Source organism: Carassius gibelio, chromosome B23, assembly GCF_023724105.1.
Source record: "Carassius gibelio isolate Cgi1373 ecotype wild population from Czech Republic chromosome B23, carGib1.2-hapl.c, whole genome shotgun sequence".
Classification (NCBI taxonomy): Eukaryota; Metazoa; Chordata; class Actinopteri; order Cypriniformes; family Cyprinidae; genus Carassius; species Carassius gibelio.
Window position 1 is genome coordinate 18,062,902 of NC_068418.1, and position 26,994 is coordinate 18,089,895.

General features: G+C 37.3%; 2 protein-coding genes across 4 annotated transcripts in view; both read right to left on the reverse strand.

Moving 5' to 3' along the window:
* Positions 1 to 6,758, reverse strand: part of LOC128011258 (disco-interacting protein 2 homolog B-A) — a 52,320-nt gene extending 45,562 nt beyond the window's left edge. For both annotated transcript variants that reach the window (XM_052593453.1, XM_052593452.1), the window contains exon 1: positions 6,420 to 6,758. In XM_052593453.1, coding sequence (XP_052449413.1) covers positions 6,420 to 6,504 — 85 coding nt within the window. In that variant the 5' untranslated portion in view covers positions 6,505 to 6,758. The remainder of the gene's footprint in view (positions 1 to 6,419) is intronic.
* Positions 6,759 to 9,329: 2,571 nt separating this feature from the next.
* On the reverse strand, positions 9,330 to 24,605 carry LOC128011583 (cyclic AMP-dependent transcription factor ATF-7). Of its 2 annotated transcripts, none has more exons than XM_052594150.1 (11): positions 23,535 to 24,605; positions 18,301 to 18,439; positions 17,402 to 17,532; positions 17,035 to 17,199; positions 16,519 to 16,676; positions 16,150 to 16,243; positions 15,065 to 15,184; positions 13,898 to 14,047; positions 13,563 to 13,751; positions 12,741 to 12,846; positions 9,330 to 12,667 (listed from the first exon to the last, which is right to left on the reverse strand). In XM_052594150.1, exons 2-11 carry the CDS (start codon positions 18,347 to 18,349, stop codon positions 12,432 to 12,434), a joined length of 1,398 nt encoding a protein of 465 aa, XP_052450110.1. In that variant the 5' UTR covers positions 18,350 to 18,439; positions 23,535 to 24,605; the 3' UTR covers positions 9,330 to 12,431. The 2 variants fall into 2 exon arrangements, with proteins under 2 accessions (XP_052450110.1, XP_052450109.1); XM_052594149.1 differs by having other exon boundaries at positions 18,301 to 18,397; positions 23,535 to 24,603.
* Between the last annotated feature and the right edge of the window lie 2,389 nt (positions 24,606 to 26,994).

Genomic DNA, 26,994 nt, shown 5'->3' on the forward strand with positions numbered 1-26,994 from the left:
GTTCAATTGCACATTAAGCCGGTTAGACAAAGAGTGGCAGACATTCAAAAGCAGATTCAGGTTGCACTCCACTTCCTGCAAAAAGGTTTTATTACATGGTGTACAAGCACTACTAGACAGAAGAATTATAATTAGGAGCTCACTTGAATAAATAGAGATTATTAAGGTGTTATTTTTGTTTATAAGAGTCTAGATTTATCACAATTGTTGATGGGATGCCTCATTTGGTAAGGAGGCGATGGTGGATGAGCATGCACGCAGACACAGACACACACACACACACACACACACACTTGCAGACTGAGTCCATGTCTCCTCTCTCAAAGCTGGTCATTTGTGACACAAAGGTTTCAGTTGAAAGCTTCAAATGCCAGTTGAGATCAAAACCACCATAGTCCAGATCAGCTCAATGGTGCTTATTGTTACTATTATCACTACAACCCTGCAGAATTAGGTCATTATGTAGGAGATCATTTGGACAGAGTCTTTTCACTGTAAAAAGCCCCAGCGGAGCATGGTAATGAGAAATAGTTCTACCCTCAATGTGTGCCCTTGTGGAAACTATGCACAGATCCAGAATTATAGGACAGACGCAAGAGATGGCTACAGCACAAACACCTTTTACACAGCTATTCAGAAACCAGTGTTCGTATAGTTTCAGACCAGTCCATATCCAGAAGTTTTCCAGACAAATTTCTTGAATTAATAGATTTAAACATTTATAGCTACTTATTAGTGTACAAATGTTTGTAATAAGATGCTTAGTGGGCAGACTTAGTGCAGACTTGCGGTCAAGCTTTGCTTTAGATGCAGCCAAAGCATTATTTTACAGCAAAGCAAAACTATAATAAAAAAATAAAAAAAACATTCACAATTTTCAAGTCTTTACATTGCATATGGGGATTTAATGCATTTTCTTTTTAATTAAATAGAAAAATACCTTTTATGAATGTACGAGAATACTTCTTGTGCAAAATTATTTTTAAATAAAATAACTTTATTAAACAATTTCTTCTGTTCCATGTCAGTCTTTGAAGCATGTTCACGAGTCACGGCATTACCACGACGCTTCATAAAATTAGGGTTGAACCACTGATATCATATGGACTATTTTATTGATGTCTTTACTACGTTTCTGGGTCTTGAGCTGCGTTGCTGTCTATGCAGGGTCAAGAAGCTCTCGGATTTGATCAAAAATATCCTAATTTGCGTTCCGCAGAAGAACGAAGGTCTTACGGGTTTGGAAAGACATGAGGGTGAGTAATTAATGACATTTTTGTATATAATTAATTTTGACAATTTTCATTTTTGGTTGAACAATCCCTTTAACAACATGAAATACTGTTATTAAAGTATTTGCATTTTTAAAGAGATGCTTTGGTGACAGTGAGGGATTCTTACATGCAGAATTGACGTGCTACATGTAAACAATATTCTTTGTTTTTTTTTTTACAGTCAAAATAGTTCCTTTGGATTTGTTCAGTTTTTAAGAACTTTAGGTTTTCCAGTAGTGAGCAGAACTAATGCACAAACGGCAATCTCACCTAACTGGCACTCATCTATTATCATCCCTGGTTTGATTTCAGCGAATCACTTCGAGTGAACACACACAACCTGATTAATATTCATGAATCCAGCAGCTCAATAATCCTTAGTGCATTTAATACTGTTCTTATTAGTAGAATGTATATTATTATTATAACCATCATCTTATCAGTATAATTGTTACGTTTTTTCCCATTTTTTATTTTACAGAAATGCTGAATGACCAAAAAAGCACCACCATCAGTCCTAAATTAAATTGTATATGCATTCATACATGGTTACCACATTTTTATTCTAAGTGCTAAAGTTCTATCATTAAATAATATTTTATTATCATAATAATATCATATTATAATGCTTGACTGACTGATGTTAAGAGCGTACTTTCAGATATTTAAAAAGCTGTGCCATTTTGCAAACATATACAGTATTATACAATAGGAATACACATACATACATGCATACATATACATACATACACATACATATATTATATATATATATATATATATATATATATATATATAAAATAGTATATTGGTCTGGCAAATACTAATGTACTAGCCAATGGCGATTCAATTGCCAAGGTGTCCATAGAGGGTTGAATTGTTCTCCTGAAAAAAATTCTTCATGAATTCTGGCATATCAGTCCTTCCTTATAGTGCTTAATAAACATGATTACTGAATATTGAGCAAAATATCCAAAAATCTTATCTGTTTGTCTGATTAAGATGATTAAGATGATTCATGTGCTTGTGCAGAATTTCGGTGTCTTTGGATAGGTCAGTGAGCAGTGATTGGTTTGAGTCATATCTGCTGGAACAACTTAGCCCAAGTGTTAGAGAGAGAAAGAAAGATGGTGGAAGCAGAAGAGAAGCAGGGACAGGAGTGTGACAGGCTAGTGAGGAGGTGACCATCCAGGGAGGCGATAGCGAGACTGGCAGCTGCTCCTGTAGGAGGGGGTAAGGGGGTCTGCAACCGCCCTCCAATTGACCAAACACTCCAGATCACTCACCTGCCCCAAGGGCACTAAATGCCCTCCACTAAACACACAGTTGCAAGAGCTTTCATGTTGTTTTCACACACTCTCAAAAGTCACAGACCTCTAGTTCACATGCAAAACATTGGTTTAAAACACAGTTCACTCAAAAATGAACATTCTGTCATGATTTACTCACCCCATGTCATTGCAAAGTCGTATGGACTCTCTCGCTCCAACATTGGGGTAAACTATTCCATTACTTTTGCATTTAGCAATCGTTTTTTACTGTGGCTGAGTGACAAAAAATATGTGACTCAACGGTCATCAGTAATTATATGGTCATAATTTATAGTATATCATCATACAGTAATAAAATGTTGTGTTTCTCCAGTTACAGTTTCTAAGGCTAGTTTTCTTGATAAGCAGCCTGAAGCTGCACACGTCAACAAGCTGTTTGAGAGTGTGGCCCACACACTAACTGTTTCCAGTTGTGTAACACTATTACTTAGCTGAAAACTGACACATCTCCCCCACGTAGTGCTCTCTGACAGAGTGAATGAGTACAGCGGCCCTGCCTTTCACAGACAGATGATACGACGGTGAGAAGATGCATGACGGTGCATGAAACACCATCGCTGTGATGTCATGAACATTGAATGAACTTCTAAACCCCGTGAATAGACAGGATGGCTGATGTATCACAGAAGAACACGAACATAATATCATATTGGTCAAACCATTAAACATTTATCAATGCAAAAAGGTTCTTTATGATACTGAAGGACTCTACTCTGAAGGTATGATTCTATGCATGGTCTTAAATATTAACAAAAATTCAATACAATATCATTCCAATAATAATTTTTTTTAAGTACCGGTAGTAATTATTTTATTCAGCAAGGATGCATTAAACAAATCAAGAGAGACATTAAAGTGTTTGTAATGCTGTTCCTCTGAACTTTGCATTCATGATTCAAAAATGTACCATGGTTTCCACAAAATTATTAAGCAGAACAACTGGTTGCAACATTCATAAAAGTTTTATGAGCACCAAACCAGCATATTAGAATGATTTCTGTAGGATCATGTGACACTAAAGCCTGGAGTAATGGCTGCTGAAAATGCAGCTTTGCCATGGTAGAAATAAATTACATTTAAAAATTACAGATGCACCGATCGATCAGCCAGTGATCGGAATCGGACGATCAGTCTTTCGTCTTTTCCGATTTTGAACCGATCCGTCTACATGTGGCTGTGAGAGCGAGCATCTCGATATTAATTGATTCTTTTCTTATGGAATGATATCAGTTCTTAAATCCCAAGATTTGATTAGTCTAGCCTGTTTTTAATTAATGGACAGAACAATGAAGGGCACATCCCATCCAATAAATCACAATAAGCATTGTGCCTTGGAGCTTTTAATATGAAACAAAGTCTCAGGTTTCGATTTATGTCCATTGTATTGCTGTATTTAAACAATAAACGCCATCTTGGCGGCGTTTAATCTGGAGTGACAGTGTAATCATTCAATCAGTTCTTCAGCCGTGCAAAGACATCAACATTACAGCTTGTAAACAATGTCACGTAACGTCATATTTACCTCAATAACAAAATATTCTGTGACCATAAACTCTTTAGTCAGATAAAAAAAATAAACTGTAGAGAGGGGTATTTTGCTAAATATATGGACCATATGACATATTCATTATAATTTTTACTGTTCTTATGTTTGTTTATTTTTTATGACAGCCAACATTTACATTTTTATATTTAAAAAATACAAACTGAAGTAGAAATATTATTATGCAATTGTGACATTATTTTAAAAAATTAATTGTGTAATTTTAACAGTTGTATGCTATAGCTTATAAATCAGTCAATTTTAACCTTCAATATTATAATAATGTAGTACCAAATGACTCATGTATATTTTACAGCATTAATTGAGACATTTGGCAATTACTGTACCTGATATACTGTATATCCAAAATAACTGATATTGAAATGAATCGGTCGAAAGCTTGTGAAAGAGAATCTAATCAAATCATAACATTTTCGTTAAAATGTAATGCAAACATGTCGTTGGCATGGAAGTTCTTTTACTGTGAGTGAAGAAGACACTAAGTTTGCTATCTGTGAAACTTGTAAGGCTAAAATAAACCACAGAGGAACCACTTGCCAACAATGCTCAAGTAGATATTTTGCCTATAGATATTCTGGCAACATTTATTACCCACTTACTGTACTATTATTATTTGGAAGAGTATTGTACACTTCAGTTTGGTTCATTCATAGGATCTTTTGACTTTTGTAAGAAAAGTAAAAAAGAGAAAAAGGTACATTTATCAATTAAGTTGTTTTGTTTTATAACTCATTTTCAGTTAATTGTTATCTCTACTTCTTTCCAGTCACAAAGCACTTTTATTTTTTGAGAGTCGTTTAAATGAGAGAAAATCCTGTAAGTTGGGAAATTGTTATGTTTAATAATTTCTGTTATTATGAAAATAAAATGTTGCTTTGAAGAAAAGTACATTTTTGTTTGTATATGCTGTCAATTACAGTTCTTAGAAATAAAATCGGAATCAAAAAAAATCGGATCACACTTACAAAGAATCGGAAATCGGAATCGGCCAAGAAAATTGCAATTGGTGCATCTGATTAAAATGTATCAAAATATACTTTTTAAAAACTCAAAAATATCAATATCAAAATATTTCTGTTTTTACTGTGTGTCAAATGCAGCCTTTGTGAACCTAAGAAATGTATTTCAGAGAAGATCATTACAAAGATCTTAAAGAACCTAGAACTTTGAATGGTTGTGTATACATTCTTTACAATATACAAGAAATGAATTATGGCTTCCATCAAATGCACTGTAGAACTGTAAGGTCAAGTGTCAACCAGAAGTCTGGGTGAAAGGTACTTACTGTAGGAGGCCTGCGACAGAAATACAGAACTATTTATAAACTATATATAAAACTACTTGAATGAACTAAAGTAGTGACTGATAAGTAATACATTTAATAATGGTGCCCCTAAGCTGACAAGAGTCTGTAAGGGCTAAAAATAGTTTACAAGAATCAAACAATGGAAATATCAATTTGAATAATCATCATTTTATAATAATGACTAAAGGGAGAGAGGAAATGTCTATAGAAAAGGTGTGTTTGACAGATGTCTGTGTGCAAACAAGGAGTAACGTTACAGGGAAAAAACAGATCAGCGCTGCCATAGAGTTTCGCATTAAAGCCCAGACACAGTAATGACAGCAAAAGTGATGCCCCTTTAAACATTGTCTCAAATCTGAAAACAAAGGGCCTCGAGAACAACAAAGATGGTAACATACATAAACCCATATTTGCTCGATGTGTCTCGGTATTGTGTCTAGCAGAACTGTCAAGGGCTCTCTTTTCTTTGAGGTCTAGATCACTAAAGAAACAATAGTCTCAGTCTCTTGAGGTGAAATTATCTACCGGATGCAGTCGTATTGTTATTCTACTTCATTCACGTTCGATTCTTTTAATTTACACGAGTTTAAAAGCACAATTGTGAAAGGAAAATCATAATTCCTGCCGACACACTACGGCTGTGTGTCGAAACCTAGTGAGCTGTCTACCTAGACAGCATGTCTGGGCATCAAAGGCGCGTTCGGAACGTTGGAATCTACATTTTGGGCATCCAGACATCCTCTCTAGGAAGGCAGCGCACTAGTTTTTGAGACAGCCCGTTTGAAATGAAATTCTCTGAATTGAAACAGAGGACATTCAAACAGTAGACAGCCGTACGTTTGAGCTTATAAGTGTCTATTATAGCGATATACGACTGTAGTATTTAAATATTAGGTTAATATTATTGACATTATTAAGGTTGAGGCGATAACTCCCTCTCTTACCTTCAGACAGCTCGAGCTCCAACTCCGCCAACTGCTCCCTAAGCTCTTTCGGTAGAGCTGCCAAATCCACACCGCGGTCTGCCATTGTCGTGAGAATACGCTGAAGTTGTTTTAAGTGTGATGAAATGCGTTTCGATAGCCAAAAATCCTCCCGTCAAAACAGAAAACATGAATTTAAAGGGGAGTAACAATCCATCCGGACAACTACTCCTTCCGCCATGCTGTAAGAACTCACCAACGGCACTGCGCGGTCACGTGATCGCGTTTACCTCCTGTGTGTGATCAGACACCCCCAAACACGCGCGCGCGCACACACACACGCACACACACACCTCGAGACGACACGCACGCGCCCTCTAGCGACAGGTTGTAATACTACCATGGCTGTACTATGATGTATATTATTCATAGACAGTAAATGATACTATCATTACTATCTGAAAGACAAGACAAGGAGTCGGTAATCTACCGATTTACCACATAAGGTAAATAAATCCTCTTCAGAGTTGTATAAGTAAGTTAAGAACAACGACTTGCATCGACTTCCTTTTTTATAAAGACAACTTACAAAGGTGCCCATTTTGTCATATTTTTGTTACACAAAGAATCTCTTATTTACAATGCGTGCATGATGTGTTATAATGAGTAGTTTCGCGATTTTATACTGAACAAGGAAACAGCCTTTTGAGTGGTGAGTGGATTCTAACTCCTCTTATTGGCCATCGTCTTCAAGAAATCAGTAGATATGTCTGTGATTGGCTACACTGCTCAGCGCTGCAAAAATACATTGTAAAAAGAAACATTTGGCGCTCTGTGAAAGCCTAACACATAGTATAGAGATGTTTTTACAACTTCAACTGAGGGTGCTCTTGTTTTCGATTTAAATCCAGATTTTCAATTTCAAATATTTATTATAAAAACTGATTATTTTTTTCCAAAATGCAATAAATCCATTGAATCAATATGTTTTTTTTCTTCATATTTAAACAGTTGAAAATACACAACAAAGTAAGTTGATACACATTTGACAGCCTCTGCAATTGTTAAATAATCTAATTAATAGCTTATGTTTCTTCCCTACTCCAGAAACCACCACAGGTTCTTCAATGCTCTCAAAATTCTTCTTTTTTTAGTGCTGCATGATAAATCACATGTGATTTTCATGCGCATCTCTACAGTAAAGCTGGTTCTGTGATTAGTAGTAAATCTTCATAACATGCTTTCAGATGGGGCATTTAAGCCATAGATCGCTGACAAGCTAAGCAATATCACATTCATAATCGAAGTGGATGTCTATGCAGTCTATAGAGAAGGAAGACTGGAATTTGTCACAAGTTTGGAAAGATAGGGAGAAAACATGGCAGAATAACACCGCGGATATCGCATTTTGCCTAAAATTAAAAATCTAAATTGAAATCTCTTTTCAATGGCGACTGGATACAATACAGATTATATATATATATATATATATATATATATATATATATATATATATGTGTGTGTGTGTGTGTGTGTGTGTTAATGATGTTGAAACATTTAAACCAAGCAGGGTAACAATAGTACTTAACCCTGTCAGACTTTCAAAATCCTTCATTACTTGAATTAAGCTTATAATCATACATTTTTTTAAAGCATAGCCACCACAAAATAAGACTTTAGCACCTTCTGTCAGGGGAGCAGTGTATAATGAACACACAAAAAGAGAAAATTAAAGTAAACAGTCTTTAATCCGCACAGAAGGTATCCACAGAAGGCAAGCAGGTAACACATACACAACCCAACTTTATCAGTGGACAAGGAAATGTAGGACAGCCTAGAACTAAATTCACAGGCAAACAAGGATAATTAACAAGATACAGGTGAACTGAATGACACAATCAGACACAGGGAAAAACTAGGCCATGGAGCACATGAGGGAAAAAAACGTGTGACAGTTCACCCCCCTACCAGAAAGCGTGACCTTGCACTGCAGACACAAAGGGAGGGACGGAGGGGGGATTGGAAGGAGGAAAAACAGAGTGGAGAAGGGATGGTAACGGGATGGTGAAGGGCTGGCAGGAAGGTAGGCCGATGACCAGGTAGAAGTTTGGGTGGAGGACGGATTCCCAGGAGGAGGAGGACAGACAGAGTTCAAGAAGGAGACGATGGAGAGAGAGAAGCCATGTAGGAAATTGGAGGAGCCAGGAGAGACCCAGATCCCAGCCAGTATGGCAGACCAAGGTGGAGCCGACAGAGGAAGGAGCCATGGTGGAGGAAGGGCTGACAACTCCAGGGGGTCGACCATAGCAGGTGGTGGTGGAGCCCAAGGTGGAAGCAGATGGCTCTGGTGACTGAGGCAGAAGCAGGGATCCAGAAGGCCGCAGTGGAGCCGGAGCAGCAAAGGACCAAGGTGGAGCTGGAGGGAAGGATGAGCCTGACAGATCCGGAAGGGCAAGGCGCAGCCAGGAGCTGAGCTCCGTGAAGCAGGGTGTTGGCTGGCTGATCTCTGGATCGAACATAACTAAAATAAAAATTGACAAATATAAAAAAACAAAACATAGGAATACATATTATTGATATTCAAAAAAATTATATTTATAGAAAATGTTTTGTATTAAACAGGTTTAGCATTGAATATAAAAAAAATATATTTTTCCATAAAATTTTAAATCATATAAATTAATATATTATAAATGTCACGCTTCCAAACATTTTGTATATCCCGAAAAACAATAATAATATAATATAAAAGATTAAAAACGATTCCATGAATTTAGTTTAGTGGACCAATAAATCTCCAAATCAAAGTTTACATGAATCAACAATTTTTTATTTTATCATCATTATATTATTTCAAAACAAAACTATAATAACATACAAAGATTTTAAGTATGTAAAGTCTCTAATGATGCCTAAATAAAACTAGAAACATTTGTTTTGTTTTGTTTTTTGTTTAATCAAATCTGCAGCACTGTGTTCAGAATATTTCACTTCAGCATGCATGAAAAATAGTAAATATATATGGTACACATATGTACATGACCAGGACAATTCCAAAAACTATCAGTCCAACTTGGAGTGAGGTTATTTCCCATAAAACACATACACTTAAAACAACTTTTATTTCCACAATATCCTCTTTTATCTTTGGCCTAAAATCATCCTATTCAAAATGACTTTTGTTTTGTTAAGTCTATCTAAGGGAAACTGCATTGAATTCACCTTGCATGAACTAATTCCGTAATAAATTAATTGTGCATCATGTTGGAATTATGGATCATTAAGTCCATCAGAAATTTGGTACAACTTTAAAGTGATTATCAGTAAAAGGGGGAATCAAACGAGCATTCTTATTAATCTATACAAATAAAAATACTTACAAATATTTGAGTACAAAGTGTTAGAAGAACACAAAATAGAAATAGAAAGAGAAAAAAAATTACAAAAGAATTTCTACTTTTCTGTCTTACAACACACACACACACACACACACACACACAAAGATTTATTGTAATAGGTTATTTCTATAGGCCTGGCAGCGTACAATGAAAAAAAGTGCCAGTGAAGCTAAAAATTCTCCATTCTGCTCATTTCAGATCAACAGTCCTCTACATGGGTTTGGCTGAACAACTACAGTGCCAGCAGATAACAGAACACAAAAGCCAGGGTCAACACTTAAACCAGGAGTCATTTGGGAGATATCGGTTAAGTGGTAACTTTGACATGCTATTTAAAAGACTAGAGACACCAAACTGGAAAAAAGAACGCAATGTTTTTTTTAGTGCATTCTGACAGGCCTATATACAGTTTGGACTGACGTTGTGTTAACTGTCATTGTGTTAATATTGAAAAAGTTCAAGTTACATACATTGAGCAACAACAGTACATCGAAGTCCCTTATATATATATTTTAAAGTGTCTGATATTGCGTTAAAAGAGCATGTGTTTGGATAAACATCTTAGTAGAGATAAAAGCATTCAAACAACAGTAGAATTGGACACTCTTTGCTCCCTGCAGCCTTTCTAGTTACATGTAATAGCACCCTATTACATCCAGATGGCAGTATAGAATATGCTTAGAATTAAGGGCAGTGCTCTCTGATAGTTATTAAAAGGCATTACTGTTAATTCATTACCCCAGGTCTGATGGTACAGATGCCTGAATATGCTAGGTGATCAGTTGTCTCAGCGACACAGAGTGAGGTTAACCAATAAAGAGGCACTCGTGTGATTAATAAGGCAGAATCCCCATCTCTTCATATAGTTATAAGGGATTGTGCATGTTAATGAGTTGATAAACAACCGAAGAAACAAATAGTGTTACAAAGCATGGTGATATCAACTTTAACAGTCAGGTAATCGTGAAAATAACTGAACGGGAGGCACTAGGTCTGAATTTCTGTAAATTGAGCAAAATGGAAGCCAATTTCTGCCACAAAAAATAATTATAATAATAATTCATAAATGTATATATATATATATATAGTCAAAATTTTTAGATAGTGAGATAAGTCTTTATTCTAAAGACGATATCATGAAATTATGAAATTGTAAAAAAAAAAAAAAAAAAATCTTGACATACTAAGTCATCCTTATGAGAAAATAATTATGACTTTTCATTTGTTCTGATTTCTGACATAATTGTGAATTTTATCAATTTTTGGGGGCCATTTTTTACTTTTATGAATTGTTATGACATACTTCAGAAGTCATAATTATGGGATAAAAGTAAAAAAAAAAAAATACGTATTTAATGTACTTTTACATAATTTTAATTTTGACCATCTCTGTTATGTTTTTTACATCATGGCGTTTATGCTCTATAGTCTACTTTTTAAGCTTATAATTATGCATGTCATACTTGGTATGCATATGTTTGATGTTTTATCTCATAATGACTACGTATCTAATAATATTGACGTTTTATCGAATAATTATTTACCAAAGCATGTTTTTATCCCTCTTATGTAGCAGAAATGGGACTCCATAAAGAACACAGCAGCAGAGATAGACAAAAAAGTTATAAAAAAGAAAAAGACGGGGCAAAAAAAAGTCTCAGACTACTTTAGGCTCAACATAACTCTATCTAAAGCTGCATTTAAAACACTGTGATCACAGGGAAAAGAAATAACATCATTTAAAACAGTTAATCTATTGATTTCTCAACACAAGCGTCCTCATCGTACATAATGACCTCGGACAGTATGCCGTTTGCTGTTTCTGAGTTTGTCGTACACAAGAAAACAATGATAGGACCAAACTATGAGGTTCCATAGCCCAAACTGAACACAATGTGCCAATAAAATACAGTTTATATATAGCAAAAAGTTTGCATGCTAACAAGGCAGTCTTAGTGTATCAGTCCTTTACAAACTGCTATCTTCCATTGTACATCATTGTACACCCACACGAGAAGCACACATGCACACGTTGATTATAAACGTATATAACAGATTAAAAATGAGGTAAGATGAGCGCGGGTCAGATGAGGGGGATGGCCACCAGAAAACTAAAAACCTGCTGTAAAATAGCAAGGTAGAAGATCCTACAGAACATTAAAGCATCATGTTTCTCTCAAACACACACTTACTGATACATATATATATATAAGAATATATAAAGTATTGCATCGTCGCAACTCGTGACATACACCGGGTGCTCAGTCACGGTTCACACGAACAATGTCTTTATTGCAGCGTGTGTCTGTGGTGATACATTTAATGACAGGAAGTGCTTTGCAGCCCTACAGCCAGTGAAGGAGCAGGAGGAAGTTGAAGGAAGGAGCAGGAGTTACAGAGGATGCAAATGAGAGCATGGTTTGGAGTCCAGCCCCCGTAGTCTATGGCATAGTGAACGACAATCTCCTTCTGTCTCTCTCTATATGTGTACATAGTCCCAGTTTCATTCCCAGAATGCAGCTGAGCTCCAGGCCAGAGCGTGATGGCATGAGAGGGAACCAGCATTCTCCTCTGGCAGATCTGCCCCCCTCTCCCGGGATGCAGAGAGTCCCAGGCAGACTGTTACCTGCTGTCATCATCTGTTGGATGGGTGGGACTGTGTGGCCATGATGACGTGTGACGGGCCACCACTCTCCCCTCGTTGGCTGCCCATCCCTGCCAGCACTGACATGGCCACCGCCTCGGCTGCAGCGCGGGAGTTCAGGCCGTTGGGGCCTACCGCAGATGATGGGCTGGGGGCCAGAGAGCTGTGCTGAATGACCGGTGCCGGGGAGCCCGTGGGCTCAGACGTCTCTTTCATGTGCTCCTCTCCTGAGAGACATCAATAAATGAAGGTTAGATCCCGCAGATGCAGGCCAGAGACCTCAATGTGGGCTCCACTCACCCAAGTAGACGGCTTTCTTCTGGAGGTTGGTGACGGGACAGTCTTTGTGAGCTAACAGCAACTGCTTCAGATGAGCAACTTCGTTTCGCAGATGAGACACCTCGTTCTTGTACACGGAAATACAGGAAAACAAAAAAGTGTGAACATCACTCTTGGACAAACTAGCTGACAACAAAGCACTTGGAAACACATTTGTCTCTACTCAGTTTCAAAGTACAATGCCAAACCATCAATGCACACAACAAAACGAATGAAGAAAAAAATAATAAGAAACATGACAAAAGTCAAACAAAATAAGGCAATGGTAAAACAATTGAATAAATATGCAAATAAAAATATTTTATATAAAGCTAATGATTATAAAATAATAAACAATAATAACAAAATAAAACTAAATGAAATAACAAATAATAAATACATAAATAATACATAAAAATGTTTTATTCCTACAATAAATAAAATGATTATTTTTTAAGTGTCAATGATAAAGTCAATTTGAAATAATCTCAGTCTCAAATAAAAAAAATCTAGTCTCAGGTTATGTTTGGAATGAGACTCTAGCAATACTGAAGTATATGTAAAGATATTATAAAATATGAAAATATTTTAAAAACCAGGATGTGTAAAGTTATGCATTATGGGATACGGAATCCCACACAGTATGCTCTGGTTTCATAAAATCTGGGTTTTCCATGCGTTGCATTCAGAACTGTACATACTGTCAAAATTTGAAAGGACACAGAGGAACCACGTCACACATTTCTCAAATTGCAATAAGCAATATCAGTGCTCAGGATTAAAAAACCTTTCGCATACACTAACCGACAGCGAGACGTTGATGGAGGAGAGTTCTTCGGCCTTCTTCTCCAGAGAGCTGACCCATATCTTGCGCTTCTGTCTGCAACGAGAGGCTGCAGCCCGGTTCCGCTCCAGGAAGCGCTGCCTCCTCTCATCAGGGTCGTCATCAGTCGTCCTCCGCCGGCGACCTCCGGTGGGCTGAGCGGGTGACACCTGAACACAGCAGGGCAGAGTAAACGGAGATGTTTACTGCATAAAGCCACAGCGAAGTGAAAGATTGCTCCCTGACAAACACAATGGCATCTGTTGTATACAGAATGTTTACACTCAACAATTCGAGGGGTGAAGACATGCCATACCTGTGGCTGAGCAGGGGACGGGGCGTCTGGATGCTGGACCAGCAGCTGGCTTTGCTCCACTCTCTGAGGGACCATCGCACTGGACCCCATCGCCACACCAAGGCAACCCTGAGCTGTGGGCATCTGCTGAGATAATGCTGCCTTCAACCTCTAAGGACAACAACAAAAACATCATGGTAATACGGAACAAGACGGCATTCGGTCTAATTATAAGGCAGTTTACAGCCGCAACATTCAATTTTATTACTCTTTCATGGGGAATGGACATGAACTGTGAACACATACCACAACTCATTTAGCACTGAAGAGAGAAATCATGTGACAGAAAGGAAATAAGAGTGTGAACTTCTGCATTTTATTTCTGTAGTTTAGGACGGTCATCTAGATTTTTTTCTCCATGGCTTATCTTTTTTTTCTTAAATCTTATGCAAACACCTCTCAAGAAACCAAGACACGTAGTGCTATTTATTAATAATAAAGATAAAATAAACATAGCAATGTTTTTCTAGTGTTATTTTAATATTCTTTACTATTATAGCATTTATTAATCATTTTTGAATTGGCTTTTTTTCTCAGTTTTCATTTCAATTTTAGAAACAAAATTACACAGCCTCACTAGTCATCAAACCACACACCAACTAGCCTATCACGAAAAAAACATAATCTTTGTATATCTGAAATCTGAATGTATCTTGAATCTGAAATACAAACTGTTAATGACAGAGTTGCTTTGTTCCAAAGTGACGTGACATTCAGCCAAGTATGGTGACCCATACTCAGAATTTGTGCTCTGCATTTAACCCATCCAAAGTGCACACACACAGAGCAGTGAACACATAAACACACACACACTGTGAACACACACCCGGAGCAGTGGGCAGCCATTTATGCTGCGGCGCCCGGGGAGCGATGCCTTGCTCAAGGGCACCTAAGTCGTGGTATTGCCAGCCCAAGATTCGAACCCACAACCCTAAGGTTAGGAGTCAAACTCTATAACCAATAAGGCCACGACTTCCAACAGCTTGTTTGTTTGTTGTGAAAACTATGACCCATGTGAAGTGCTGGATAAAGAGTTGCAACACAGGAACACTAGGCAAGGCAAGGCATCCGAACATTCTGCAAAATAATCCACAGGCTGGATTAGGAAGAAAACAGATTTGCCCTCACCATCTTTGCCTCATTGTGGGGGTAATAGCCTGAGGGTGAAGACGAGCCGCTGCTGCTGCCCCCTAGTGGAGGGCCGGGAATTCCTGGAATGTTGGGCACCATACACAGGGGCCTCGCCAGCTACACCACAAGGCCAAATGCAAAACATATTATGAGGCAAATTATGAATGACTCTAAAGATCAGAAATGACAGCTCACATGAAAAACACTTTTAAAGAGAAGTGGGGCATTTTTGAGTTACAAGGGACTTTGTGCTGATGGGGTTGTATGGCACTTTAACCTTGGAAAAATATTACACACTTTATCTTAAATTGAAATCACAGCAAAGTCCCTTCAAGGTAAGTCATGGACTCCTAAACATAATACTAAAGACCCCTTTCTCAAATTATAAAGGCAGCTATATATTTAAAAGCTGATATATATTATGTGTGAAAAAAAGTGTGATAAGAAAAACTAACTTTTTATTAAAAATGAAATCATTTATACTATTGTTTACTGTACTAAAGTCAAAATAAACTATTTAAATATTTTTTGGAAAATATCAGTATTTATAAAAAAAACAACAACTTACTGTAAACTTTTCTGAAGTACTATTTTAGTATTATAGTATAATTATATATATAATATATTATATAATATTATAGTAGTTATTAATACAATTTGCATTTATTTTTAAATGTCCAGTTTTCATTTCAATTTTAGTTTTAAATTTTAGTACATTTGTAATGTCCTTTGTCATTTTGTTGTTTCTATTTACATAGTTATAGTTATATACAGTAGATATATATTTATATTCTAGCTATCTTATTTTATTTCAGTTTCAATGCAACAGGTTTTTCTTCTCACATAATATTTATATCTTACTTTATTTCAGCTTTAATAAAGTAAAAAAATATTTTAATAGTTTCAGTTTTAATTACAATGAATTTTCCACAGATCTTGCAGACCCTATTAATGAAAATCAATTTTACAGTAAACAAAAAGGCAAGTGTCAGCAACTCTCCCATTCCTTTTCCTTTGAGTGGGCCATCTCTTTATACTCCACATATTCATATACCATACTCAGAAATACACTTCAAACTTACAGATATTACAGAGGGCATCTGCATAGGACCTGGAAGCACAGGAACTGTTTGACCATTGGGAAGCATCATCATTGGGTACGGCACTGTGGGAGATCTGAAACAGAAGGAGAGAAATGCCCAGTTTGCACAAGCAGTGAGAGCAGAAAGCAATGCACAGACTGAAGTTCTGCTCTCTTCCTGTCCACTATCTCACCAAACATTCATGGACAGTCAAGCACACCTTAAATGAGCCAGCTGCCCACAGTTTCCTAAGCATTCCTACCAAATCAACTTAAAGCAGCACAGTGAGTCATATAGAAATGAGTCACAGAATAAGTTGATGGGCCAAAACACTGGCTGCTCATTGATATGCTGTGGTTGTGCTCTTACCCCAGTGTGCGGTTGGATGGTGGGGTGTGTGTGATGACAGAGGTAGGGGAGGGCATGGTGGGCTGCAGGCCGTCATAACCCAGGTGCAGTGGGAGGGAGCCAGGACGCACTATGGCAGGGGTGGGAGCCGAACTCACGGCAGGCTTAAGAGGAGAATTCTGTAAGAAAGATAATCAGCCAGCTAATCACATAAAAATTCAAAAAGCAGCACTCTTTGCTTGCAAAAGCAATGTCATCCAGTCATAACGGTTTGTTTAGTGATGCAACACGTCCAGGTCATACAAAGATTAGTGAAATGTACAATTATGGTCTCTATAGTGGCCATATGAATGCCAAATAACATCTGACTGTCTGTACAAAAATACACATGATCAATAACAATCTTAAATGTTGAAATCCTAAAGTTCTAGGTTTAAATCGGGCTTCGAATTGCAGATTTTCAATGTGGTTTCAGATTTTTGGACCTTGGTGTTTTTGGTTTTGCTCTAGCAAGTCTGCTTTGCATAAAGCATGTACCTTTCCTCTGCTGACGGGCTCTCTGCTGCTGTCTGACATGCTGGAGATGGAGTCAGGGCTGGCAGGCGGAGAAGAGTCCACCTCCACAGGGTCCTCCTCCTTCACCTTAATGTCTGAAGGCGTCTGCAAACTCATGTCAAGTGCTCCTGAATTAGGAGCAGGCAACTGCATGGAAAAAAGAAAGACAGGTGAAGAACGCGACAGACAGAGAAAGAGAGAGCGAGACGAGGCGGTGTTACACATGAGAACTGATTGGGAACTCTGCACTTCATAAATCGGAGTTTTTGGCAGCAGGCAGCCGAGCTCCTCATGTTTGGAGCACGTCTGACTGTATGACTGAATCCCTCCACCCAGTCCCATAGCTCACCGGGTTCTTGGCCCTCTTGTCCTCATCTTCCTGGGCCTTGGGGAACTCCTGCTCGAACGAGCTGGCCAGCTCATTGAACAGGCCCACCTCTTCACAGTTTTTCAGGAAACGAGTGGGAGTCGGCGTCTGGTCTGGAGACAGAGAGATCTCATTGTTTCCTTATGCAAGACGGCCTCAAGGACAGTATAAACTCTGCCACACAGCTAAACGCCTCTACATACAAGTACTAACCAAATCTGCTTGCTATTTAACATGATTAATCTGGGAGAGTTCAGGGCTGTTATTACATTAGTTTTTTTCCCCCAAGGGTTTAATGTGACAAAAAAAAAAAACTGCACATTGTGCATTTTCCCCCTTAAAATTACTAGTTTAAGGGGACTTAGCTTCACTCCACAACTATAAAGTACTGATATCGAATTACATTGTTAAATCTCTGTACTACTTGTTTTGTCAGTACCATTAAAACATGCCAAGTTACCATTAACCACAAAAGAAGTGACAAAAAACATGCACATAAATATGGGATGGATGGTAGAAATATGCACCTACCAAAGACAAATTAATAATCACTATTTATTTTATACATATAAAAATTCATTCACTATTTCCATCATTTAAAATAATCAAAATCAAGTTAAACATAATAATTACATAATAAAAATACACACGTTAACCCAAATTTTTTTAATATTTTTTATTTAAAATTATATAATATATATGTGGTTGCTAAACGATTAATCGAGATACTGTAAAAAAATATATATACTGTAGAAAAATACTGTGTATATATTTATTATGTATATATAAACAAAAACACAAATATACACACACACACAAACACACACACACAAACATACACACTGACTGACATGTATATAATTATACAAAATGCAAAGTACCTGCAATGATGACGGAGTCCGTTCTAACGGGTCCAAACTTCAGCGTCATTTCATGTTTGTGTTTATGAACAGCCAGGTGGTCCTCATTAGTAAACCTCTACAAAGCCACACAGATGAACAGATGGATTACCAGACAAATCTGACCAGAAAAAGAGAAAGGATCATTTCAAGACCTCAGGGCAGAGATATATTTCCAAATTAAGAAGAGGGAGCGGCACTGACAAGATTTGTCTTTTCGAAACAGATATTGTAGGCCAGAGAGGACTTAATAATGATCGTTTTTCACCAAACCCATGCTCTGCTCAAAGTCGCTGAAGTATTGAATGTAACTATACAGTGTCAGTGTCGAAGACGTACAGTGGCTTTCGGTTTCACAGCTGACCTCTGTGCCCTTATACAGCCTCAAGGCTTACAGCGCTAACGTTTCTTTACGCTTCCGTTCAGAAGTGCAGCTCTGCATTACACAGTAAGTATTGAACTTCCACATTTGCCACATAATAAAAAAAAAAGTTCTACCAGCTTTCATGCAATACAAAAATACATTGTGCAAATGACAAAAGAACTATCACTAAGGTGGAGTTTTGTGGTTTGGCACTTTGTCTTTGACCCAGTGGTGAAGCCATGATGTTATGCATGCAAGACACAACAGCTCATGGGCAGAGCAAACTACACACGTGTATTCAATTAACATTTATGACAGGCAATCATGCATTCTCCAGCGTGCTTTTATATTTACCTTTGAAACAAAACAGCTGTTAAGGTGGTACAGTAAAACTGTACACTGCTGATGCACAGCCAGTGAATCATGGATATTTAATGTATTTAATTTAATGTATTCTTATGTAAGATTTTGACTCTACTGAAGCATAAAAATACCATAATATGTTTGCAGATATTTAAGAAGCATGCTAAGTTAACATACTGAAAAACAATGCTACAGTCAGTTATTCTCCATTAAAAATGTGTCTTCCGGGCCGGAATGTCTGTCGTTGTTTTGGTTTGTGGAACCCGCCCTCTGCAAGTTTCCCCAATTGTATTTCAGCACCCTGGGTTGCCAGTTGGCGGAAAACACAGCATATTATTTTTCAATCATCGTCAAGTGCACTCGTTCCTGTTGGTGTCCTCAACCTTCTCCAATATTTTGAATTTGGACTGCAATACCTAGTTCAACCACTCGGTGTCAATCCCACAAACAGCACCTTCAAGAAACCAGTATTAAAGATGCTTTTTTAGGAATATGATGCATACATGCCCCTATGATCTGACAGATGAACAATGAAATGGGTGTGCGAAGCAGGAACGGAAATCTAATTAAAGATATACATAAACCTCCTTTTGTTTCATTGTTATGATTTCAGTTCCTTAACAGTTCCATTACCGAATCTTTCACAATTTTCACAACAGTAAATCTTAAAAAACAAAAACAAAAAAAAACTCCATTGCCAAACGATAAGATAACTTTACTTCATAAATAGAATATTTTAACAATTATTGTAAAAAGTATTTAGGTTTTTTTAAAGACTTTTCAGTCTTCTTAGAAGCAGCATTGTCATATTGTCTGTTTTAACTACATGTCAAAGGAATAATATTAAGAATATAATATGGACAACTAGAGTAAGTACAAGATACTCTTTATTTTTGGCTCATAAGAGTCATTCGTTTAGGAATCAGACTACTTTGATGTGTTCTAGGTTATGTTTCATTCAATTGGGAATCTAATACACTGATTGACAGCACTGTACTGTATGTGTTTGATTCACTAAAAAGATCTAGTTTAAAAAAAAAAAAAAAAAGGAATTCGTTATGTTTCTGATTCACTAAAAACAATGGAATCAAACAGGTGATTTGTTTGGGAGTTAGACACCATCTGTCATGTTGTTATGTTTTTGATTCGCTAAAAAGAATCTACCCAAAATAGCTGCTTGCTCTGGATTCAGACCACATCATCTGTGTTGAAGGTTCTTGATTCACGAAAAAGAACCTATTCAAAAGAGTCATTTGTTCAGGAATTGGACTATACTGGTAAACGCTGCATTTGTTGAATTCATTAAAAACTGGAATCAGAATACACTTTCTAAAAAAAAAACAGTTCAGTTTTTTTTTTATATAATGGAACGTTTTGCAGAAAATAACAGTTGTTTGACGAAGCGCCTCAACTACTGGATCCTTGCGGTCTCTTCCAAAACAGCTCGAGCAGACATGGAGCCTCTAGGATTAGCTTTTCCTCTTTCTGAGTGGATTTCATGACTCAAGCCATGTTCTCTGGGCTTCACAGTCTTCTTCAGACTATTTCTGGCTCCGTGTCACGGTTACAGTTCAGCCGTGACAGCGCAAAGTGGAAACACAGTCAAGTGTCAGAGGCGTATTTTTAGATGTGCCAGCATCACCAATACAACAACTGCATTGCCCGTTGCTTATTCTCCCTCGACTTAAATGAGTTACTCTGGCAAGGACAACACACGATGACAAAACAAGGACAACAGAATGACTGAAGCAAACAGAGCAACTCATTAACAGCAACAAACAAGAGGCCCAGCTAGAGTGCCTTATGTGCATGGAGTAGACTTGTTATACGTCCGCTTTTATAGGTGTCTCTTAAGATTGTACTTTCCTCTCAGAAAGGAGAATGCGACACTGGAAAAATGCAACAAATAGAGCTTATCTAGTAATCAAGATTGAGAATTAATGTTATATAGCAGCACAGTCTAGTATTAAACTGACCTTACTAAGATCAATATTATATGCATTTCTAATTAATTCACTTAAGCATAAAAGGTAAACATGGTTAGCTCAAATAACGTCATGCAATGCACGAAGCAATGCATATTATTTGTCAAATACCAAAGTATAAATACTCTGACCAAATTCTCCCAGTAGGGCATGGTTATCTGTGCATAAAATCTGAGTTTTTGTTGGACTAAGGTTAGTATACAAGCTCCTACATGTTGAGCTGCGGTGCTCATGCGGGCAGAAAGAAAGCTTGAGACCAGCTCACTTCTTTTCCTGGTCTACTTCCAATTATTTCCTGTTCATTATAAACAGTCTTCGTTTGCTCATTCCAATTGCTAATATTTATTGGTATACCATAGATTTGAATCCTAATAAAAAAAAGACAAAAGCAGCACAAAAAAAAAAAAAAAAAAATTATATATATATTATTAATTTCTTTAAAAAAAAAAAAAAGTAAAACTTATTGAACCCAAATAATTGAGTGTATGTCCCGGATTTCCTTTTGTAAAAACTAAACCACAAACTGACTAGCAAGCACCAACTAAAGTGTAGCCTTTAGTTAAACCCAATCAGAAATTTTTGCACAATGACTATGATACAGAGAAAATTAGTCCAAAATATGCATTAAAAAGGATTCATTTACTCCGAAGATAGCTTTAAACAAGCACTAGCATTAAGAATCTCAAAGCTCAGTTTCCTCCAGCGTGTTATTTTTCAGTAATAGGTTGACGAACCAGAGGACTCGCATGAAAATCTGGTTCACTGGGAAGAAGCAAAACAATCCTAAACCCCTATGGACTTCAGTATGACGCAAACAGCGTTTGCTCGTCAACAAAAGAACAATACCTCCACTAGAGTAAACCCTCACTCCCCTCATCCAGCTACACACCGGTGTTAATAGAGCCTGACAGATGTGCACAACCTGATCTCTAGTTCAACTATTATTCTTTTTTTCCCTCTTATGTGGCCTTTAGTTTTGGTTTACAGGAGCTAAGTGGTCATATTTTCACCTCGCAAATCACGACATGATACGTTATTACCACTTATGAACTAAGATAGTCAACTTAAGACACCTGGATGCTTCAATGTACGCTTTGGGGTCAGTAAGATAAAGAAATGAATATATTTCTTCAGCAAAGATGCGTTAAATTGATGAAAAGTGATATTTGTCAAAAAATGCCCTAGTTTCCACTAATATACTAAACCGTTTTCAAAATTGATAATAATAAGAAATGTTTCTTGTGCAGCAAATCTAGACTAATGATGCTGAAATTTCATCTTGCCATTACAAGACTAGAAACAGATAGAAAATGAAAAACAAATATATCCTAGGCCTATACCCTAAGTATTAGCAATAGTGTTATCTAAGGCACTTTTTTTACGTAAGGAAAACAGATTTCTCCTGCTCGAAGTCTGGCTAGGCCAGAGCAAGAAGTATTAAACAGTCATGGTCCCTGTGGCATCTGAGAAAGAAACATCTGCAAACGACTAACTCACATAAATTATTCATCAAGTTCATGTTGTTCCTCTCAATTCTCAAGATTATGTTGCCAACGGTACGGTTAAATGATCATTGTTGCTTTCAGTATCGGAGAGGCAGTCTAACTGTTAAATTGCCTCACTCTGATCCATGCTACTTTTCTCATGCTGTTTTCTACGTAACTGCGGAGGAGAACATTCAGATCAAAACCACAGAACGAACATGAGTGTCTCACTGAGTAGGACGGGTCTCGATCACTTCCTCTTTCGGTTTTCAATGCCCTGAAATCAGCACATGCCTCCAAAGGCCACAATGTTTTTCAGTTCTTACAATGGAAAAAATTATTTTCTGGTATAATGATCCTTCAACCAAAATCTATTTAATTGAGAAGCAAAATTACATATATAGCAAAAAGATATATATATATATGCAATTAATTTGATTCAAATATTATTATTTATATATTATCATTTTTATTAGGTATTTTTTATTTACAAATTTAATCAGGAAATAAATTCTCTGTTAACAGTTTTACTACATTACGCAATTTTGCTTTTAAGGTCCTTTTTTGTTTTAGTGATATTTTTACTGGAAGAAAAACAAGAGATTAAATGATTGTTTTGCAGTGCACTCACTCTCAAACTGCTTCGTCTGCAAGTTCATCATAAATGCACTTATTAGCATAAATAACATCATCGCAGCGTCTGCGTGGACTTTGACTCAAACCAGACAAGTGCAGACGATAACTGAGCTGCGATTACTCATTGGCCAAGTTTGTGAGTGAGTCAGACAGCGCTAGAGACGTTAGCGCAGTTTCACAAGCGCGCTATCAGCTTCATCGGTTTGGCCCAGGGCTGCAGTGTGACAAAAACAACACATTCTCAAAGCGGTGAAGTTGCCGCACCTCCCTTCACACACACGCCGGGCAGACGTCTGGCTACTGTGCAGCTGAGAGGACGACTCTTCAATAACCAGAGAATGCCCTATGAACCAGAAAAGCAGAGCCAAGTGAAAGTGAACTTACCTGCCCACAGCCAGGAGCACTGCACACAAAAGGCTTGTCGTCCCCCATCTTTGCAAAGGCTTTGCAATATAACTGTGGAAGAGAAGACGAGAACATTACTGAAGAGGTTCAAGCCAGCAGAAGTTCTACAGCCAATCCCAGGGATGATTCTGCCTGGATCCTCGCTCAGTGCAGGAAGCGACGGGTGTTTAAAAATAACGAAGAACCGAGCACATGCATGTTAGTGTAGCGACTACAAGTTTCCCTGGTGATACTTCCTTTACACTGGGGGCATCTGGCAGACCAATGACACGCGGAGTTCGGGATTTGCTCAAAGCAAGGTCTTTTTAGCCCCTCCTTTACTTCTCATTGTAGTCCTCCTGACACCATCTCCACAAAGCTGTTCTGCGGCGACGACTCTAGTGCCACTCTATACCTTTGTCTGCAGTCACTCTCTGAACTCCTCCACCCGATTCTCAGGCTCAAATATCAGCAACCCACACTCCCAGACGCTCATCACTTTTCACAGGAACTCAAGACATCTACACTGACATCAAGAGCTTGTGCTGGTACCGTTTTGCCAGACGCCGGGAAACGATTTCCCTCGGAGATAAGATCGATTGATTGCTTTCATCTAATTCAAGAGGGTGTAAAGCGGGCAAGTTTTGGAATTGAGGAACGGAGAGTGCAATTCTGGTAATTTTGGAGAGACATGTCTGGAATGAGCCGCTCTGATCCAGGAGAATGGCATGCGTGTGTATTGGCTTGTCATAGACACTCCTTCTTTTCCTATTAGCTGAACCACTGCAGTTACTCCAGACAATCTGCCAGCACCTTCCACACAAACCCACACATGTTCAACATTACACTGTAATCAAACTAAACGAATGCTTCCCTGGACTCTGATGGATCCATGAGATGTTCAGAAAATGGCTGGGCAGCTAAAACTTATGTACAGGTTTTCCAAAAATTGGACCAATTATCTTTTAGTGACTTTTCCAGTTGTCTGTGATTACGCGACTTAAAGTTGGCAAGAAATGTAAATCTACTCTCTTTTCTTAATCCTTCATCATGTTTAATTCAAATGTCATAACTGCAAAAAAGAAAATTCTGTCATTAATTACCCTCACGTTGTTCCAAATCTGTAGGACATTCGTTTATCTTCAGAACACAAATTAAGATATTTTTGAAATCGGAGAGCTTTCTGACCCTGCATAGACAGCAACGCAAGGCCTAGAAAGGCACTTTAGTAAGGAAGGACACCATTAAAATAGTCCATGTGACATCAGTGGTTCAACCTTAAATTTTATGAAGCTACGAGAATACATTTGTGCACAAAGAAAACAGAAATGACGACTTGGTTCTACATATTCTTCTTTGAACCTTGAACATGTCAGTTGTGTCGCTGTCTATGCAGGGTCAGAAAGCTCTTGGATTTAATCAAAAATATCTTAAAGGGGTCAAATGAAGTTGCTAAAAGAGAACATTATTTTGTGTATTTGGTGTAATAAAATGTGTTTATGCGGATTAAGGTAAAAAAAAAAAAAAAAAAACATTATTTTCCACGTAGTGTATATAGTTGTTTCTCTTCTATGACCAGCCTTTCTGAAACGCGTTTTTTACGCGTTGCATCACACCATGTAAAGATAAAACCATGTCTGCATTTGTGATCAGAGAAATGACAAACAACAAACGCTACTCTACACTGCTCAAAACTCTTGTTTTAACCATCAGTTGCAAATTCTTTAAATATGAACACGTACTTACAAGTTGAGAGTCAGAACAGCTGACATTGTGGCAAATATTTGGGTTGGACTGTTCTGGAACAGTGTTGTAAAAACAACTTAAACGAAACACAAAGCATCTCCACGACATGGTGGCGGCGGCAACAACAACAAGAACAAGTTATGCCTTCTTTCTCTGCGTGAACATTTTGCAAATCTTCCCACAGCCGTCCCATGACCCTTTAGGGGGGTGTGGATGAGTCTTAACTTTTAAAAAGAATATCTCTTTAGGTTTGAGACTTTAGTCTTTGCAACTTTATCTATTCACTAACAGCTTGTAACACTCCAAAAGAGAAAGGGAAAATTAAAATTGCATCATATGACCCCTTTAACTTGTGTCCTGAAGATGAACGAAGATCTTGGACTGACATGAGGGAGAGTAATTAATGAAAGAATTTTCATTTTGCGTGAAATATCCCTATTTATGAAACACATAAATAGCTTAATCAAGTCATCATTTCTATAAAGGTTACAACTTATCTTTCTTAGAAAAGATTGCAAAACTACTCAAATGTCAAATGTCAACGTCCTCGGGACGTTTTGGTCAAATAAAAGGCATTAAAGATCATAATGGGGTTTTAAACAGACACAAAAAATCTAAAGTATTTTGTAATAATCAATATACTGCCTAGCTCTAGTTTTAAATGTGTTCATGAACTACACACGTATGTTTATGTTAATATCCATATGTGTTTTTATATTTAGTTGTGGTGGCCTTGACACAGCAGTTCACCTCAGTCTACACTCCACGCATAGAGAGACTGGGAATTTTGGAAAAAGTAACACGTTCATTAAATTTAAATGGAGGGAAGTTTCATTAAACTTTCAACATGCCCCACCAGCTCAGAATGACGTCTGGTGAGTTACACAACCACCACTGCAAACAAAAGGTGAAGAATGAACCAAACATCTTCCTTGACTATAACAACAGGGATTTAAATAGATAAAGCTTGCGTATGTCATCTGTAAAAATTTAAAAAGCCATTTAGGCTGAGATGCTGCTAATTTATGTAACATTACTGCTATGAAGTTACAGCAAACAAAAGCAACTGCTCTCAAAATGCAAGTAGAAAAGAAAACATTACAATACAAAAATTCACATATTTAAAAAAAAAAATTATTTGCTGGGTTGTCTGAATGACTAGTTGACTAATCAGTGTGGATTAAGACTAACTTCAGTTTACCTATATTCCACTCATATGGGCATGCTATTTAGGAGGCCTTTACAAAAAAAAATATATATTTAATTAAAGGGATAATTCACCCATAAATGAAAATTCTGTCATTAATTACTCACACTCATTGTGTAAAGTAACACTCATTTTTACTTTGACTCATGGTTGTTTTTGATTAGACTTCATTGACTGGTGCCTCCTTTATGTTGCAACCATAAACGAGTGGGTCGTAACACTCATATCGTTCCAAACCCGTGAGACCATTGCTCATCTTCAGAACACAAATTAAGTTGTGGTACTCAAATTGCAAGTCATTATTTTTGTTTTCTTTGCGCTCAAAGTATTCTCGTAGCTTCATAAAATTACGGTTGAAACACTGATGTCACATGGACAATTTTAACAATGTCCTTACTACCTTTCTGGGCCTTGAACGTGGTAGTTGCTATTCTGTCTATGCAGGATCAGAATGCTCTCAGATTTCATTTAAAATATTAGAATTTGTGTTCCGAAAATGAATGAAGG